Source organism: Suncus etruscus, chromosome 1 (genome assembly GCF_024139225.1).
Source record: "Suncus etruscus isolate mSunEtr1 chromosome 1, mSunEtr1.pri.cur, whole genome shotgun sequence".
NCBI lineage: Eukaryota > Metazoa > Chordata > Mammalia > Eulipotyphla > Soricidae > Suncus > Suncus etruscus.
This window is the reverse complement of record NC_064848.1, coordinates 196,553,856-196,570,694: the sequence shown is the minus strand read 5'-3', so window position 1 is coordinate 196,570,694 and position 16,839 is coordinate 196,553,856. Positions and strand designations below refer to the sequence as shown.

The 16,839-nt window shown below is 43.6% G+C and overlaps 1 protein-coding gene across 1 annotated transcript in view; it reads right to left on the bottom strand.

The window, feature by feature from the left end:
• HELZ (helicase with zinc finger) overlaps nucleotides 1-16,839 on the bottom strand; it is a 177,917-nt gene that overhangs the window by 140,590 nt on the left and 20,488 nt on the right. The window contains 1 exon segment of the mRNA XM_049778833.1: nucleotides 14,103-14,139. Coding sequence (XP_049634790.1) covers nucleotides 14,103-14,139 — 37 coding nt within the window.

Below are 16,839 nucleotides of genomic sequence, written 5' to 3'. Positions count from 1 at the left end.
CCAATTCTCACCTTAAAGTACAATTCAGTTTCTATCTTACAGGTTCGCCTATGAACTATGGGGGAAAAAATGAGAAGTAATAATAGATCAAAGTTCTTCTGCGTCTGTATTATATGACAAAATTAAATTGCAGTGCTGCCAATCTGGCCCCTTATTATCTTTAGTTTCCTTTTTTTTTTTTTTTTAAATAAAAAAAATGGGAGGGGGCCGGAGAGATAGCATGGAGGTAAGGTGTTTGCCTTGCGTGCAGAAGGTTGGTGGTTGGAATCCCGGCATCCCATATGGTCCCCTGAGCCTGCCAGGAGCGATTTTTGAGTGTAGAGCCAGTAATAACCCTTGAGCGCTGCCGGGGGTGACCCAAAAAAAAAATTAAATTAAATTAAAAAGGGGGGTGTTAAAAGAAAACCAAGCAGGTCCTAATATTAAACGTTTCTCGGCTACAATAATCAAACTTTCCAAAAGAAATGACGTTAAAAAGATACACGAACCGTGAACGGCTGTAAAATAGTTGCAATCCCGGGCTGATCATTTTCCTTCCCACTCATTTATCTGTGAGATTCGACCAAGAACCCATATGGCTGCCCCAAGAATGACTCAACACTGCCACTCTACATCTCCACTCTATGGTCACCCCAAGGAAGGACTCGAAACCACGGCTCAATGGCGGCCCCCAGGAGGGACTCAACTCTGCCGCTCTACACCGCCGCTCTATGGTCACTCCAAGGAGGGACTCAAAACCACCGCTCAATGGCAGACCCCAGGAGGGGCTATGGCCGCGGCTCGGGCTATATTTTCCAATACTTAAAACATGTCTTAACTATGAGACTTAGAATCAAAAACCGGCATAATAATAATATCAGAATGAAGAAGTATTCATTACTCTGCAGCAATTAAAAAAAAAAAAAAAAAAACAGCCTCTACTGGGCTGGAGCTATAGCATGGCGGGAAGGAGCTTGTGCAAAGTCCATTGGTGGTATCAGTGTGTGTAACATAAACCAGAAAATCTTTCACCAAGTCTGTTAGGTCAAACTGGGCTTTTTTTTTTTTTAACCATTCTTCTCTGACTCAACCACTTCACTTCTCGTTGCTTTCTCCTCTTCCAAGCAGTGATGAATAAACATTTTGGACATGTGGGACCTAGCTTTTGTAGTATTTAATGCCCTTCCCACCAAGGTCTTTGGCAGATAAAATGTTACCTTTTTTTTTAATGTTATTTTATTTTATTTTTTGGTTTTTGGGCCACACCCAGTGTTGCTCAGGGGTCATTCCTGGCTATCTGCTCAGAAATAGCTCCTGGCAGGCACGGGGGACCATATGGGACACCGGGATTCGAACCATCCGCCTTTGGTCCTGGATCAGCTGCTTGCAAGGCAAACGCTGCTGTGCCTTGGGAAAATTAAATACCCTAGCATTACTTAATTCAATCTTAGTTTTCCCTAGACCCCATCTCAGTATGTTTGTATACACACATACACTCACACATACATTTTTTTTGTGTGTATATATATTATATATATGGATGGGGATGGGAAGAATCAAATAAAACATTATGCTAGCACTGAGCACAATCCTAAACAAATATAGTCTTATTTTGGGAAAAGGAAGTTTGGGCCACATCCAGCAGTGATAGGGGGAACCATATGGAGCTTTAGGGATGAAACCACCTGGGTTAGCCATGTGCAAGGCAAGCACTCTACTACAATACTGTATCTCCAGCCTAGTACAGTATTTTTATATTAAAAAAAATTCCTGGGGCTGAAGCAATAATACAGCAGGTAGGGTACTTGCTTTGCACACAGCTAACTTGGGTTTGATTCCCCCCACAGGATTCACTGAGCTCCACCACTTCTGGATGTGGCCCCAAAACCAAAAATAAGTTAAACAAATAAATCATTACTGGGGGGCCAAAGAGATACCACAGGCAATAAGACACTTATTTTGTACATGACAAATCCTAGTTTGCTTCCTAGCACCACATATGATTCCCTAAGCACTGTGAAAGTTAATCTGAGCACCAAGCCAAAAGAAAGCCTTTAGAATGACAGGTGTGCCACAAAAACACAGTATAATCAACTTTAATCATTTCTGGTCTGTAGAGAGGGCTCAATAGGCTGTAATGCATGCAGTAGCCCCAGATTCTGTCCCCAAGTATCACCAAAAGTGAATCTTGAGCACAGAACCAGGAAGTCACAGAAACAGACCTCTAAACAAAAATAACATTCTTTCTACTATACCTTATTCCTTCCTATACTTAATTCAGATTAACTATTAGAACGTAGAGCTCAAAGGACGGTGCATGCAAAACACAGAGGAGGCCCTTTTTGAACCCCTGCACCACATGATGCTCTGAGCACTGCCAAGAGCACTCCCAGAACACAAGCTTTGTCAGATATTTCTCAGAAACAAAGTCAGACAAGCCAGAGACAACACAGGTAAAGGGGTAAAAGCTCTAGTCCCTACAGCCTGAGATTCAAATCCCCAGCACCACAAATGGTCCTCTAAGCACTGGCCAGGGGTCACTCCCAAAACCCAAGAATAGCTCTTAAGCAATGCCAAAGTATTGCCCCAAAACCAAAAATTAAATAAATGATAAAAAAAATATTTTCAGGGGCCGGAGAGATAGCATGGAGGTAAGGTGTTTGCCTTTCATGCAGAAGGTCATTGGTTCAAATCCCGGCATCCCATATGGTCCTCTGTGCCTGCCAGGGGCAATTTCTGAGCATAGAGCCAGGAGTAACCCCTGAGCACTGCCGGGTATGACCCAAAAACAAAAAATATATATTTTTTCAAAACAAAAATAATCAGTCCTTGATACTTTGATTAAAGTATCAGTGACTACTTTTACGGATAGCCTGGGTGGACAGGGAGCTTTTAAACAAACTTAGGGAATTGGGGGCAGATAATATGGTAGGTTTTCTTGCACACAGTTTACATGGGTTTAAACACCAGCATCCATATGGTCACCAGAACCCACCAGGAGTGATTCCTGACCACAGAGGCAAGAGTAAGAATTAAGTACAAGGCATGGTTGATAAATCCAAAACCCAAACCCCAAACTGACCATACAATAAAATGAAAGCAAACCTGGGGGCTAGAGCAATAGTACAGCAGGTACATTTACTTTGTATGTATCTGGCCTGGGTCCAATACCCAGGACTCCTTATGGTCCCCTGAAACCTGCTAGGAGTAATTTCTGAGCACAGAACCAGGACTAACCATTGAGCATCGGAAGGTGTTGTGGTCAAAAATTAAAAAAAAAGAAAAAAAAAGCCCAAAAAGCAAACTTGAAACCTAGTTCCCCAGAACATCAGATAAGAGTTTTCATTTCATCTGGTTACTAGAGCAAACCTGAGATTTAAAGACCTAGCTAAAAGGACATTTGTGAAAGCCGCCTGTGTGCAGAGGAGCATTACAGAGAACTGGCAGCCTACAATGCCTTCAACTTCCACAAAAAAATAATAATAATCCCAAAGTCCAAGGTGCATTTGTTATGCAGCTATAACAAATTAAACTACCAGCAATAACTGGATGTGACTTCTTTTCTATAAAAGTTCAATTTTTCTTTTATCTTGAAAGTCCTCTACCACCAACACTTTTTTTTTTTTTTTTTTGGTTTTTGGGCCACACCCGGCGGTGCTCAGGGGTTACTCCTGGCTGTCTGCTCAGAAATAGCTCCTAGCAGGCATGGGGAACCATATGGGACACCGGGATTCGAACCAACCACCTTTGGTCCTGGATCGGCTGCTTGCAAGGCAAACGCCACTGTGCTATCTCTCTGGCCCACCACCAACACTTTGATTTCTTTTTTGGATTTTTTTTTTGCAGGGGAGGGCTACACCCAGTGTTGGTGTATCTATCTGAGACCCTGGATTTAGGTGTAGCTACCTAAGACCCACCCATTTCTGGGTGGGGTCTTGGGAACCAGATGTTAGGTGTAACATTACCTGCAAGACCCCTCCCATTCCGGGGAGTGGTCTTGGAAGGTTATGTAAAGCCTTTGACCCAGAAGATTAGGCTCTCTGCGCTTTCTGCTCTGCTGGCGCTCTGGCTTTTGGGTCTCTGCGTTCTGGTCTTTGACCAGCATGGAGCCCAAAGGGAAGATGGCTGAAAGGAATTAAGATGCAGGGTAGCCTTGAATGGCTGAATGCTTGAAAGGTTATGAGATAGGCCACACACATGTGGTGAATAGGGCATGAATAAAGTTGATGCTTCCTGATGCCTGCCTGGATGAGTCTGATTACGCCGATCACCTGGGCCTGGGATCATCTGGGCCTGGGACCCGCCGGCTGGATGGGGGTTTCAGAGCCACGTGGCCTGGGATGGCATCCACCTCCATCCAGCCCCATCATTAATTATTTAATGCTACAACCCAGCAATACTCAAGGGTTAATCCTGACTCTGCTCAGAAATTACTCCTGGCATGGGGCCAGAGCGATAGCACAGCAGCAAAGTGTTTGCCTTGCACGCAGCCAACATAGTATGGGCCCTGGTTCGAATCACATCTCATATGGTCCCCGGAGCCTACCAGGAGCGATTTCTGAGCTCAGAGCCAGAAATAACCTTGGGTGTGACCAAACGAAATAATAATAAAATAAAATAAAAATACATTCAAGGCTGTTGCTTAAATATCCACTACTCATGTAGTTTGTATATTCAGAAATAATTCTCAACTACTTTCCACAATTTTATGCTCTGTCCCCAGATTTAGTGTTTATTCCCATCAACTTAAATATAAGACTTTTATTTCTTTATTTTGGTTTGGGTTCCACACCTGGGACAGGTGTTTAATAGCCTAGCTCTGTACTCAGGGATCACTCATGGTAGGGTTCAGGGAACCATATCAGGTACCAGAGATTGAATCCAAGTTGGTTGCATGCAAGGCAAGCAACATAATCCATTATACCATCTTCCAGATCCAAAACAAAAATTCTTTAACGATTCCTATTAGAAGTGAACTTCAAGCTTGTCTTGCACACAGTCAATCCAGGTTTGATCACCAGTACCTTAAATGGTTCCCCAATCACAGCCAGGTTAGCCAGGTTAATTCCTAAGCAGAGTCAGGAGTAACCAAAGTATCACCAGATGTGACCAAAAAACAACCCCCCCCCCCCAAAAAAAAGATAGGGGCCGGAGAGATAGAGTGGAGGTATAGCATTTGCCTTGCATGCAGAACGATGGTGGATCAAATCCCGGCATCCTATATGGTCCCCTGAGCCTGCCAGGAGTGATTTCTGAGCATAGAGTCGGGAGTAGCTCCTGAGCACTGCCAGGTGTGACCCAAAAACCAACCAAAAAAAAAAAAAAAAAATTTCTGTTAGAGGCTGGAGAAATGTTTCAGAGGGCTGGAGGGCCACATAGCTCCCCAAGCACAGAATTGGGAGGAGAACACCAGAGCAATGCCAAGGAAAGCCTATTTGTTACACACACACACACACACACACACACACACACACACACACACACACACACACAAATCCTTAATTCAACTCATCCCAGGGATGCAAGAATAGTCTAATATATGCAAGTCAATCAACATAATACATCCTATTAATAAAAATTAAAGCCATCTGATCTTATCAATGAATGCAGAGAAAGCATTTGACAAAATCCAACACTCATTCATGATAAAAACTGAACAACCAAAATGCAAAATGAAAGAACTTTCCTCAATATAGTCAAACTCATTTACCACAAGCCCAAGCAAACATTTTACTCAATGAAGAAAAACTAAGTCTTCTCCTCTAAGATTAGGCACAAGACGAAGTTGCCTACTTTCATCACTTCTATTCAAAATAAAAATTACCTGCCATAGCAATTAGATAAGAAAAAGATATTAAGGGCACTCACATAGGAAAGGAAGAAGTCAAGCACTATGGTACTATTTTAAAAGACTCTGGGAAAGACTCTAAAAAATCTCCGAGAAACAACAGATTTGTGTAGTAATATGCAAAAGTCCATGGCTCTCCTATATACAAATAATGAAAGAAAAAAAAAGATATTTTTTTAAAAATCCCAGTCACAACTGTGCTTCAGAAAATAAAGTACCTCCGCATCAATTTAACTAAAGAGGTGAAAGAACTATACAAAGAAAACTACAAATGGAAATGGAAAGATATCCCCTGCTCATGGATTGGAGGATTAACATCATTAAATTGGCAATACTCCCAATATACTGTATAGATCCCATGCAGTTCCTATAAGAATACCCAGGACATTTTATTTTTTTATTTTGGTTTGGGTTCCACACCTGGGACCTTTTTTCTTTTTTTCTTTTTTTTTTTGTTTTTTGTTTTTGGGCCACACCTGGTGACGCTCAGGGGTTACTCCTGGCTATGCACTCAGAAATCACTCCTGGCTTGGGGGACCATATGGAACGCTAGGGGATCGAACTGGGGTATGTGCTGGGTCAGCCGTGTGCAAGGCAAATGTCCTACCACTGCGCTATGGCTCCAGCCCCAGGACATTTTTCTTTACTTTTGTTGTTGTTTTGTTTTGTTTTGTTTGGGGACCACATTTAGTGATGCTCAGGGGTTACTCCTGGCTCTGTACTCAGGAACTGCTCCCGGCAGAGATCTGGGAAACATATGGTATACCAGGGATCAAGCCAGGTTGGGGAACTAAAGACACTGTTGGCAAGAAAAATGCACTGGTAAAGGAGTGAGTGCTGGAACACTGTATGATTAAAACTCAACCATCAACAACTTTTAACTCGAATTTCATGGTGATTCAATTTTTTAAAAGATTCCATTAGAAGATAACCCAAGGGCCATGGAGTACAGGCTCTTTATGTGAGAGCCCTATATTCAATCCCAGGCATGATCCCACCCCATCACCCAAGTATAGTTGGGTCCAGCAAATATATGGGAAAATGTGTAAGTTTCCCATATGGTTATTGCAAAGGCAGAAAATCAACCACAATTTTATGCAAGTTTTTCTGATAGATCCAATGCAACTTATGCTCAGGCAATGGAAAGAGATCTGACCCCTCACACTTCTCCAGCGGGCTACTATTCAGCTTCACTGTAAACATACCACCAAACCTAAAACCAAATCCATCAAGCTAAAGGTCGATGTAGGGATTTTAGAGTTTTGGTTTGATTGTTTTGGCCATATCCAATTGTGCTCTGTGCTTAGGAATCACTCCTGGTAGTACCTGGGCCACCATATGCAAAGCCAGGAATCAAACCCATGTAGGTCACATGCAAGGCAAGTTCCTCACCCACTGTACTATTTCTCTGGTTCCATGTAATTTTCATTTTTCTGTTTTCTTTGGTTTGGTTTGGTTTTGAGGCTACAATCAGCAGTGTTCAGGGCTTACTCCTGTTTCTATGCTTAGGGGTCACTCCTGGAGAGGCTCAGAGGACCAAAAGGGGTGTCAAAGGTCTAACTAGGAATTAATTACATGCAAGACAAGTGCCCTTCATGCTGTTCTATCTTTCCTGCCCCTTAACCCCCAAACATGTAGTTTATTTTTAAGATACCCTTGAGTCCTCACTCAAAAGTCTGGCTCTTACTGACACCAGAATTCCAACTTTAAAATTTTATAACCTTGATTAGTTCCTGGTTTGAATAATGAACCAACATAAAAAACACCTTGAGAACTAGAAAAATCTGATTATAAACAAGGTTTTGGATAATGTTTAGGAATTACTATCAATTTTAATACATTAATAATACTGTAGTTAAGTACATATGGTATTACTTTTCAGAGATGTACATGTAATAACATGGTATCTCTAATTCTTTTTAAGTCTTTCAGAGGAGCTGGAGTGATAGCACAGCGGGTAGGGCATTTGTCTTGCTTGCGGCCAACCCAGGACCAACCTGGGCTCAATCCCTGAGTGCAAAGCCAGGAGTAAATCCTGAGTGCTGTTGGGTATTGCACCCCCCACCAAAAAAAAAAGGTGGGCTGCAAGCCAAGAGTGATCTCTGAATGCATAGCCAGAAGTAACCTTTGGGAGTCACCAGGTGTGGCCGAAACCTCCCACCCACCAAAAAAAAAAAAAAAAAATACCATTACCAGAAGTTGAAAAGACAAAAATTACATATCACACATAAAACACTCCAAAGTGCTAACGGATTTGGCTAATCTTTGCAGATATCTATTTCAAATAAAGAAGTTCGACACATGCTCCTGAATTTAGAACATACCTAGTGACAAGAATAATAGTCTCTGCCTTTACCAGCACAGCAGCTTTACTTGTTTTCACCTGTACCTGAAGCACTAAAATAGCACTAAAATAGCCTACAATTTTTTCCTTCTTTTACTTGGGTTATTTACTTGGGACAGCATCCCAGAAATGAATTCAGTGGGCCAAAGGTTTGTTTAAACATAGTACCAAACTGTATCCTGCTTCATGACCCATTAATACAAGCATGACCCCATCTGTGAGAACTTTATCTAGGAAACTCGTTCGACTGTTTTCCCCAAATTACAGTGGTAGCACAGATTTTTTTTTTTTTTTGAAAATGGGTTTTATTTACAAATTCTGAGGAGGGGAGGAAGAGGAAAAAAGGAAGAGTGACACACTCTCAAAAGACTGTAGACTTCTCCAAAGGTCTGAGTGCCCTAAAACAAATGCAAGAATCTGGAGCAATAGCACAGCAGATACGGCGTTTGCCTTGCATGCAATCGACCTGAGTTTGAGCCCTAGCTTCCTGTATGATCCCCCGAGCCTACCAGAAGTAACCCCTGAGCAGTGATGAATGTAGCTACCAAACAAACAAACAAAAAAATTCACACATGCCAGCATTTAAAAGTATGAAATTATGCGGAGAGATAGCATAGCGGCATTTGCCTTGCAAGCAGCCGACTCAGGACCAAAGGTAGTTGATTCAAATCCCGGTGTCCCATAGGGTCCCCCGTGCCTGCCAGGAGCTATTTCTGAGCAGACAGCCAGGAGTAACCCCTGAGCACTGCCGGATGTGGCCCAAAAATACAAAACAAAACAAAACAAAAAAGTATGAAATTATGAAAGTGCACAACTCAAGGGGGGAGATGTGGGCAAAATGTGTATATAGGCAGGCACCATGTGTGTGCATGGGCTGGCAATGCACATGTGCCATAATTGGTTTTAAAAATAAAAAAACTATATGTCAGGGCCGGAGAGATAGCATGGAGGTAAGGCATTTGCCTTTCATGCAGATCATTGGTTCAAATCCTGGCGTCCCATATGGTCCCCCGTGCCTGCCAGGAGCAATTTCTGGGCCTGGAGCCAGGAATAATCCATGAGCACTGCCGGGTGTGACCCAAAAACCACAAAAAAAAAAAAAAAAAAAAAAAATTTATGTGTGGTGAGAGCCCTATTTATACAGTAATTAAAGAGCTTGCCTTCCAAGTTCAATCCTTAGCACCCAATATGGTCCCCTAAACTCCACCAAGAGTGATGCATGGGTGCAAAGCATGGAATAAGTCCTGAGCACTGCTGGGCGTGGCCTAAAATTTACTCAAAAACTTTTTCTTTTTCTTTTTTTTTGGTTTTTGAGTCACACCCAGCAGTGCTCAGGGGTTACTTCTGGCTCTATGCTCAGAAATCGCTCCTGGCAGGCTCGGGGGACCATATGGAATGCCGGGATTCGAACCACCAACCTTCTGCATGAAAGGCGAATGCCTTATCTCCATGCCATCTCTCTGGCCCCTACTCAAAAACATTTTTTTTTTGTTTTGTTTTTGAGCCACACCCGGCAGTGCTCAGGGGTTACTCCTGGCTGTCTGCTCAGAAATAGCTCCTGGCAGGCACGGGGTACCATATGGGACACCAGGATTCGAACCAACCACCTTTGGTCCTGGATCAGCTGTTTGCAAGTCAAACGCCGCTGTGCTATCTCTCCGGTCCTACTCAAAAACATTTTAATCAAAGAAAACTATGATTTATGCATGCAACCTAGAAGCTTTGGTTATGTGTACAGATTCCTGTTACCATCAACACCCACAGGAAGCTAGAGTGAAAGTACAGCAGGTAGTTTTTGTCTTGCATGTGACAGACCCGGGTTCAATCCTCAGCATTCTATCATCCTATAAGGTCCCGTGAGCACTTCTGGGAGTAATTCCTGAGTGCAAAACCAGGAGTAATCCCTGAGCACCATGGGGGTTGGCCCCAAAACAAAATAAACAAACAAACAAACATGATCACACTCTAGAGTTTCCTGGTTCCAGTTCTACTCTGGTAAGACAATACAAAAACAGCGTCTAACTTTAAAATGCTAAGTAGCACAAATAACAGAAAATGCACTGTTTCCCACCATGTTTTTTCACCAACAGCACTTGCACGTCTGTGACATTTCACAAGTCTCATGTGTGTCTCTGAAATGAGATCATCTCAACCTCCTTGAATTCCAGGCAGTGAAAATGGAAGAAAGGGGCTACTTCTCATAGGTGCAGACAAACAGACTGTGCACACTGCCAGGTTTGAGTGTCAGTGAGATTCGAAGAAATGGGCTGGGACGGGGCCCAGAGAGATAGCACAGCAGTGTTTGCCTTGCAAGCAGCCAATCCAGGACCAAAGATGGTTGGTTTTCGAATCCCAGTGTCCCATATGGTCCCGTGCCTGCCAGGAGCTATTTCTGAGCACACAGCCAGGAGTAACCCCTGAGCACCGCAGGGTGTGGCCCAAAAACCAAAAACCAAAAAAAAAAAAAAAAAAAAAAAGAAATGGGCTGGGATGAAGTGGTGGGTATGTGCATTTTAAAGGAACTTGAGAGGAAAGAGCATGAATTTTTTTTTTTTTTTAGTTTTTGGGTCACACCCAGCAGCGTTCAGGGGTTACTCCTTGCTCTATGGTCAGAAACCTCTCCTGGCAGGCTCAGGGGACCCTATGGGATGCCGGGATTCAAACCACGGACCTTCTGCATGCAAGGCAAATACCTTACCTCCATGCTATCTCTCCAGCCCCAAGAGAGCATGAAATATAATCTTAGTAGGTAAGGTTTTATAATTAAAATTTCTCTGTATGGGAGGGAAAAATAAAGCTCAGTGGGCTCAAGGGTATGCTTGGCCAGAGTCAGTCCCAGCATCGTGTGATCTCCTGAGCACTACTGAAAGAGCTTCATACTATAGAACCAGCAGTAGTCCCTAAGTACTAATGGCTATGACCCAAAATTAAATTAAAATATCTTTACTTTTGGGGGCTGGAAAGATAGCATAGTGGTAGGGTGTTTGCCAACCCAAGACCAATGGTGTTTCGAATCCTGGCATCCCATATGTTCCCCTGTGCCTGCCAGAAGCAATTTCTGAGCAGAGAGCCAGAAGTAACCCTGCGCGCTGTCGGGTGTGGCCCCCCCAAAAAAATAATAATAATAAATTTTTAAATATATAATTTTAATCCAGTTAGCCAACATATTTTTGGGGAAGGTGGGGGCCACAACTGGTAGCACTTAGAGATTTCCTGGAGGTGCTCAGAAGACTTTACATAATGCCAAGGATCAAACCTGGGTTGACAAAATGCCAGAGCGGTGGCGCAAGCCGTAGGACGAACCGTGGTTTGATCCCCCAGCATCCCAAATGGTCCCCCAAGCCAAGAGTGATTTCTGAGCGCTTAGCCAGGATTAACCCCTGAACCTCACCAGGTGTGGCCGAAAAACAAACAAACAAAAAGCTATACAAACTGTACTATCCCTCCTATAGATACCCAAATTTTAAAATTTTAAAACTCCTTAGCCCGGACAACCAAGAAAACTATACGTAGCTGAGTATCTATCAATATGGGAATTGTATTGTTTTATTTTTGGTTTTGGATCACAGCCTGAGGTGCTCAGGGCTAATTCCTGGTTTGTACTTACGGATCACTCCTGACAGTGCATAGCTTGTGCTGGGAATAGAACCCAGGTTGACCACCTACAAGGCAAGGACCCTCTTACCTGCTGTACTATTGCTCCGGCCCCATAGATGGGTATTTTAAAACAAATTATGGCACAAAGATACAATATTAGCAGAAACTGTAGCTGGTGTACTAATTCAGAAAGAAATAACTATAACTGGGGCCAGAGCAATAGTGTAGCAGGTAGGGTGCTTATTGCACATGACCAATATGGATTCAGTTCTCTGGCACTCCATATGGTCCCCCTACAATCTCTGAGTGCAGAGCCAGGAGTAAGCCCTAAGCACTGCTAAGTGTGGCCCAAAATCCAAAAAAAAAAAAATTTTTTTTTAAATATATCGACATATCTACTGGTATGTAAAAGTGGGGCAGTTGGGCCATACCTAGAGGTGCTCAAAGGTTACTACTGGCTCTTCTCTCAGAAATCACTCCTAGCAAGCTTGGGGATCATATGGGATGCCCGGGATTGAACCTGGGTTGATCTCATGCAAGGCAAATGCCCTACCCACTGTGTTATTGTTCCAGCCTCACTGTAATTTGTGCGGGGTTAGTTTTGGGGCCACATTGAACAGTGCTCAGTGATTACCCCTCTATGCTCAGAAATCACTCCTACCAGTTTGGGGGACTGTACGGGATGCTGGGGATCAAAAATCTGCCTTGCCACTTGCAAGACAAACATCTTACCTGCTGTGCTATTGCTTCAGCCCCCATATTGGAATTTTGTAATGCCCTGTTATAGCTAAAGGAAGACTGTAATAGGAGGCTCTCAAATACCGAACATCCCCCATGGCACATCTTTTATGAAGCTAGGCTCACAAATACACAGTCAAATGGTTTTATAAGGTTCACAACAAAAAGAACTGATACTTTTAATATTTTAGCCATAAAGCAGCACATTTATTAAAATTAAGTTATATTGGACATCGCTGTCACTCCAATTCTAGAGAAAATAAAAATGAAACTACAGAAATCACTATATATACAAAGAATTATCTCTCTCTCGCAGAACCCTTCTCCCACCCAGAACCCTTCTCCCACCCAGAACCCTTCTCCCACCCCTCCAGATTTGGTTTAACGAATTGGCAATCTCAAAGAAAAGAATTTCTATTTCTTTATTAAGAGTCCAAAAATTTGAACTCTTAATCAGTTTCCTTTTGAAAAGAAAATGGGAAAAACTGCAAAGAGAATTCTCCTTGGTTTCTGAGAAGGGAAATCTTCTTGGGAAAGGAAGGAAACATTTTTGTGGAATGTCCACAAAGGTCCATCCACTCTTTCCATTGGTCCAAGCTTATCATTCTAATCAGTGTGTGTTCCAATTCTTAAAATCCGGCTGTTATCGACTGAAAATACTGCCCCCTTCCACTCCACTCCACAATTTTTCTCACTTACACAGTGAGGAATCAAACGTTAGCCTCCAAAAGGCAAGTGTTCTGCTGCTGAGTAACATCCCCAACCTTTGTTTTCAGCTTGACTTGAAATCTTTGTATTTTGTTTTTTCAGTGGTGCCCAGAACTAAACTGATAAATTCCACACATAAGCCTGGCAACTCCACCACTGAACCAAGCCCCAGCCCAGATATTGCCCGGACTACAGAAACAGTACAATGGGTTGGGGGCTGGCCTGGCAACATCTGTAGTCCCCTGAGCACCATCAGGAGTTACCCCAAGCACAAAAGATAGCATAAGCCCTGGGCAGCTAGGTATACCTCCCCCAGAAAATAAGATAAATTGGGGCCGGAGAGATAGCACAGCGGTAGGGTGTTTGCCTTGCACCCAGCTGACCCAGGACGGACCTGGGTTCTATCTCCGGCATCCCATATGGTCCCCAGGAGTGGTTTCTGAGCGCAGAACCAGAACCAGGAATAACCCCTGAGCGCCGCTACATGTGGCCTAAAAAACAAAAACCAAAAATCAAAACAAAAAATTCTTTTTTTTTTTTTAAAGAGAAAGAGCCTGATTAATGACTCCCACCCAAGTGACAGGAATTTATTTCATCACTAGCAAAAAAAAAAAAAAAAAAAAAAAATAACAATAGTCATAGTTAGCAGGAAAAGTCACCATCCAAATTAAGGCACAGTTTCCATAATAATATAATTAATTATTATGGATATTGATATTAAAGTCACAAAACTATTATTATTAATCATTAATTATGGTGGATATTGATACTAAAATCACAAAATCACTTTAGGAATAAATTTATCACCAAAAAAAATAACAAAACCTTAAAATGACTTAATGGAATTCAAACTTCTGAATTAGAAAAGAGTTCCAATTGGACACATACCATGCCTACAATCTTCATCTGCTTGTCCATAGTTTTTCTGCAAAATAAAAGACACAAGACAAAATTAAGTAGTTCAAGGGCTTCTTTTAACAGATTTTATCAGAAAGAAGCTCAGCTTTGTTTCAAAGTTTAATCATTAATGTTGCAACCCCATATTCCCAGAGCAAAACTAATCCATGGGCTCTGAGGAGCACAGAGTATGCTTCCAAGTAAACATTAGAAACTCCCCTCCCTCCCCTCGGTGACTCAAGCTCCTGCTTCACTCCTTCTGGACTCTCAAATGACCAGAGCCTTCTCTCCCAGCTCCCCAGCTCATTCTCTTGAAGGAATAAACCAAAATCATGAAAGCGAACTCCCCAGATTAGCCAGTTTCCCAGCACTCCTTTATGCCACCCCTCCACACCCTGTGCCCTGGTCCTTGTTCCTTTTCAAGGTCCGATTGACTCCCTTTTCCAAGTGCTCCAAGATTGAAGTAATTTGGAACCGCTTCCCCTCTTCCTCAGCCCACACACAGTCACTGCATTCTACATGCTAGGGAAATCTTGGTTATAATCTTCAAGTTTTAACCAGAGAGCCCAAGGACTTCTCAATTCTAACCACCGAAGAAGGCACTCTGGTCTATGCCACTGTCACCACTGGCCTCGGTGACGCCAACAGCCTTAAATGAGACTCCCTGCATCTACTGCCGCCTTGACACAGCACAGACTATTTTCAAAGCCAGGCCAAAGAACTGTAAAATCCGCTCAGGCTACTCACTCCTCTGCTCAAAGCTACGGCGGTTCTCCACCTCCTGGAGGAAAACCACCAGTTCACCGGTGACCAGAAGGGCCCCACAGAACCAGCAGTGCTCCCCTTTGCTCGTCAAGCACTCAGGCCACCTCGGACACAGAATGCACACACACTTCTATGTGGGGGCTTTGCATGAACGGTCCTGTGTCGGCCTGTTCTTCCTGCACACTTCAACAGCGCCCAGTCCCTGACCAGTTCAATGAGCCACACCTTGATGAGCCCATCCCAGGCAACTGGATTCTCAATTGCCCTTCTGCTTTCTGAACATTTTTTTAAAAGTAAAAAAAAAAAAAAAAAAATGGAGGATGCTGAAGGACATGAAGAAAGTGAGGGAGAGGATGAGAAAGGGAGAGAAGGGGCTGAAGAGATAGCATGGAGGTAAGGTGTCTGCCTTGCGTCCAGAAGGACGGTGGTTCAAATCCCGGCATCCCATATGGTCCCCAGTGCCTGTCGGAGCAATTTCTTTTTTTTTGGTTTTTGGGCCACACCCGGTGACGCTCAGGGGTTACTTCTGGCTATGCGCTCAGAAGTCGCTCCTGGCTTGGGGGACCATATGGGACACCGGGGGATCCTAGGCTAGCTCTGGCAAGGCAGACACCTTACCTCTAGCGCCACTGCCCAGCCCCAGGAGCAATTTCTGAGCATAGAGCCAGAAGTAACCCCTGAGCGCTGCCGGGTGTGACCACCTCCAAAAAAAAAAAAAAAGACATAAAAAAAAACCTTTGTATTCATTTCCCAATGGGGCTGGAGAGATAGCATGGCGGTAAAGCGTTTGCCTTGCATACAGAAGGTCAGTGGTTCAAATCCCGGTATTCCATAGGGTCCCCCAAGCCTGCCAGGAGCGATTTCTGAGTGTAGAGCCAGGAGTAACCCCCTGAGTGCTGCCGGGTATGACCCAAAAACAAAAAAAAAAACAAACAAACAAATGAAAGGGAGAGAAGGCACTCAAGAGAGAACACAGGCGTCTCCTAAGGCAGAGGGAGCCCCAGTACACAACCCAGCCTGGAAGAAGTACAGTCTACACCTCAAGAAGAGAGATGTAGATAACATGTGTACTGTGAGGACTATGTTCACTATTCCCCTGCAAGAGTGAGTACCTTAAGAAGGAAGCATTCTGGGGCCAGAATGAAAGCACAGTAGGTAGAGCGAGCATTTGCCCTGCATGCAGCCAACCTGGGTTAGATCCCTGGCATGCCATATGTTTCCCTGAGTCTGACAGGAGTGATTTCTGAGTGCAGAGCCAGGAGTAACCACTGAGTGATCCCAGGTGTGACCCAGAAACCATAAAAACCACAGAAGCATTCTCTTTTATACCAATCTATGTCAAGTACCTACCTAGAAGAGTGTCTAGAATGTGCACTCAATAAATATTGGGGGGGAGGCAGAGAGGAGGGAGCCACATCCCACAGTGCTCAAAAGCCATTTCTGGGGGTGTTCAGGGAAGCAGGAGGGCCAGAGACCAGAGCTCCTACATGCAAAGCATATATATTCCAGCCTTTCAGCTCTCTCCCTGGCCCTCGCCACAAAAATACTATACAACTATTCAATAGTTCCCAAAGCCTAAAACCAGAGTTGCTACCTGGGGGTAACTCAATGGCCTGCATGTAGGCACCTCGAGTTCAGATCTTTGGGTTCAGACCATAGGGTCTCCCAAGCAGGAGCAGATATGGTTTGAAAAGAAACAAACTGGAAACCCAGAGCTGCCTGCTATGAGGTAGTCTTTAGCCAATTCCCTCAACTCAGCCTAGAGGTGGCACTCACTCCCTGGAAAGGCCATTTCATATGGCTCAAGCATTAGGTTTTCAGAGCCAGAGTGATAGTATAATGGAGAAGGTGTTTGCCTTGCATGTGGTTGACCTTCATTTGATACCTGGCACCCCAAACAGCCCCCGAGCCCCACCAAGAATAATTCCTGTGGATCAGAGAGATAGGACAGCAGTAGGACATT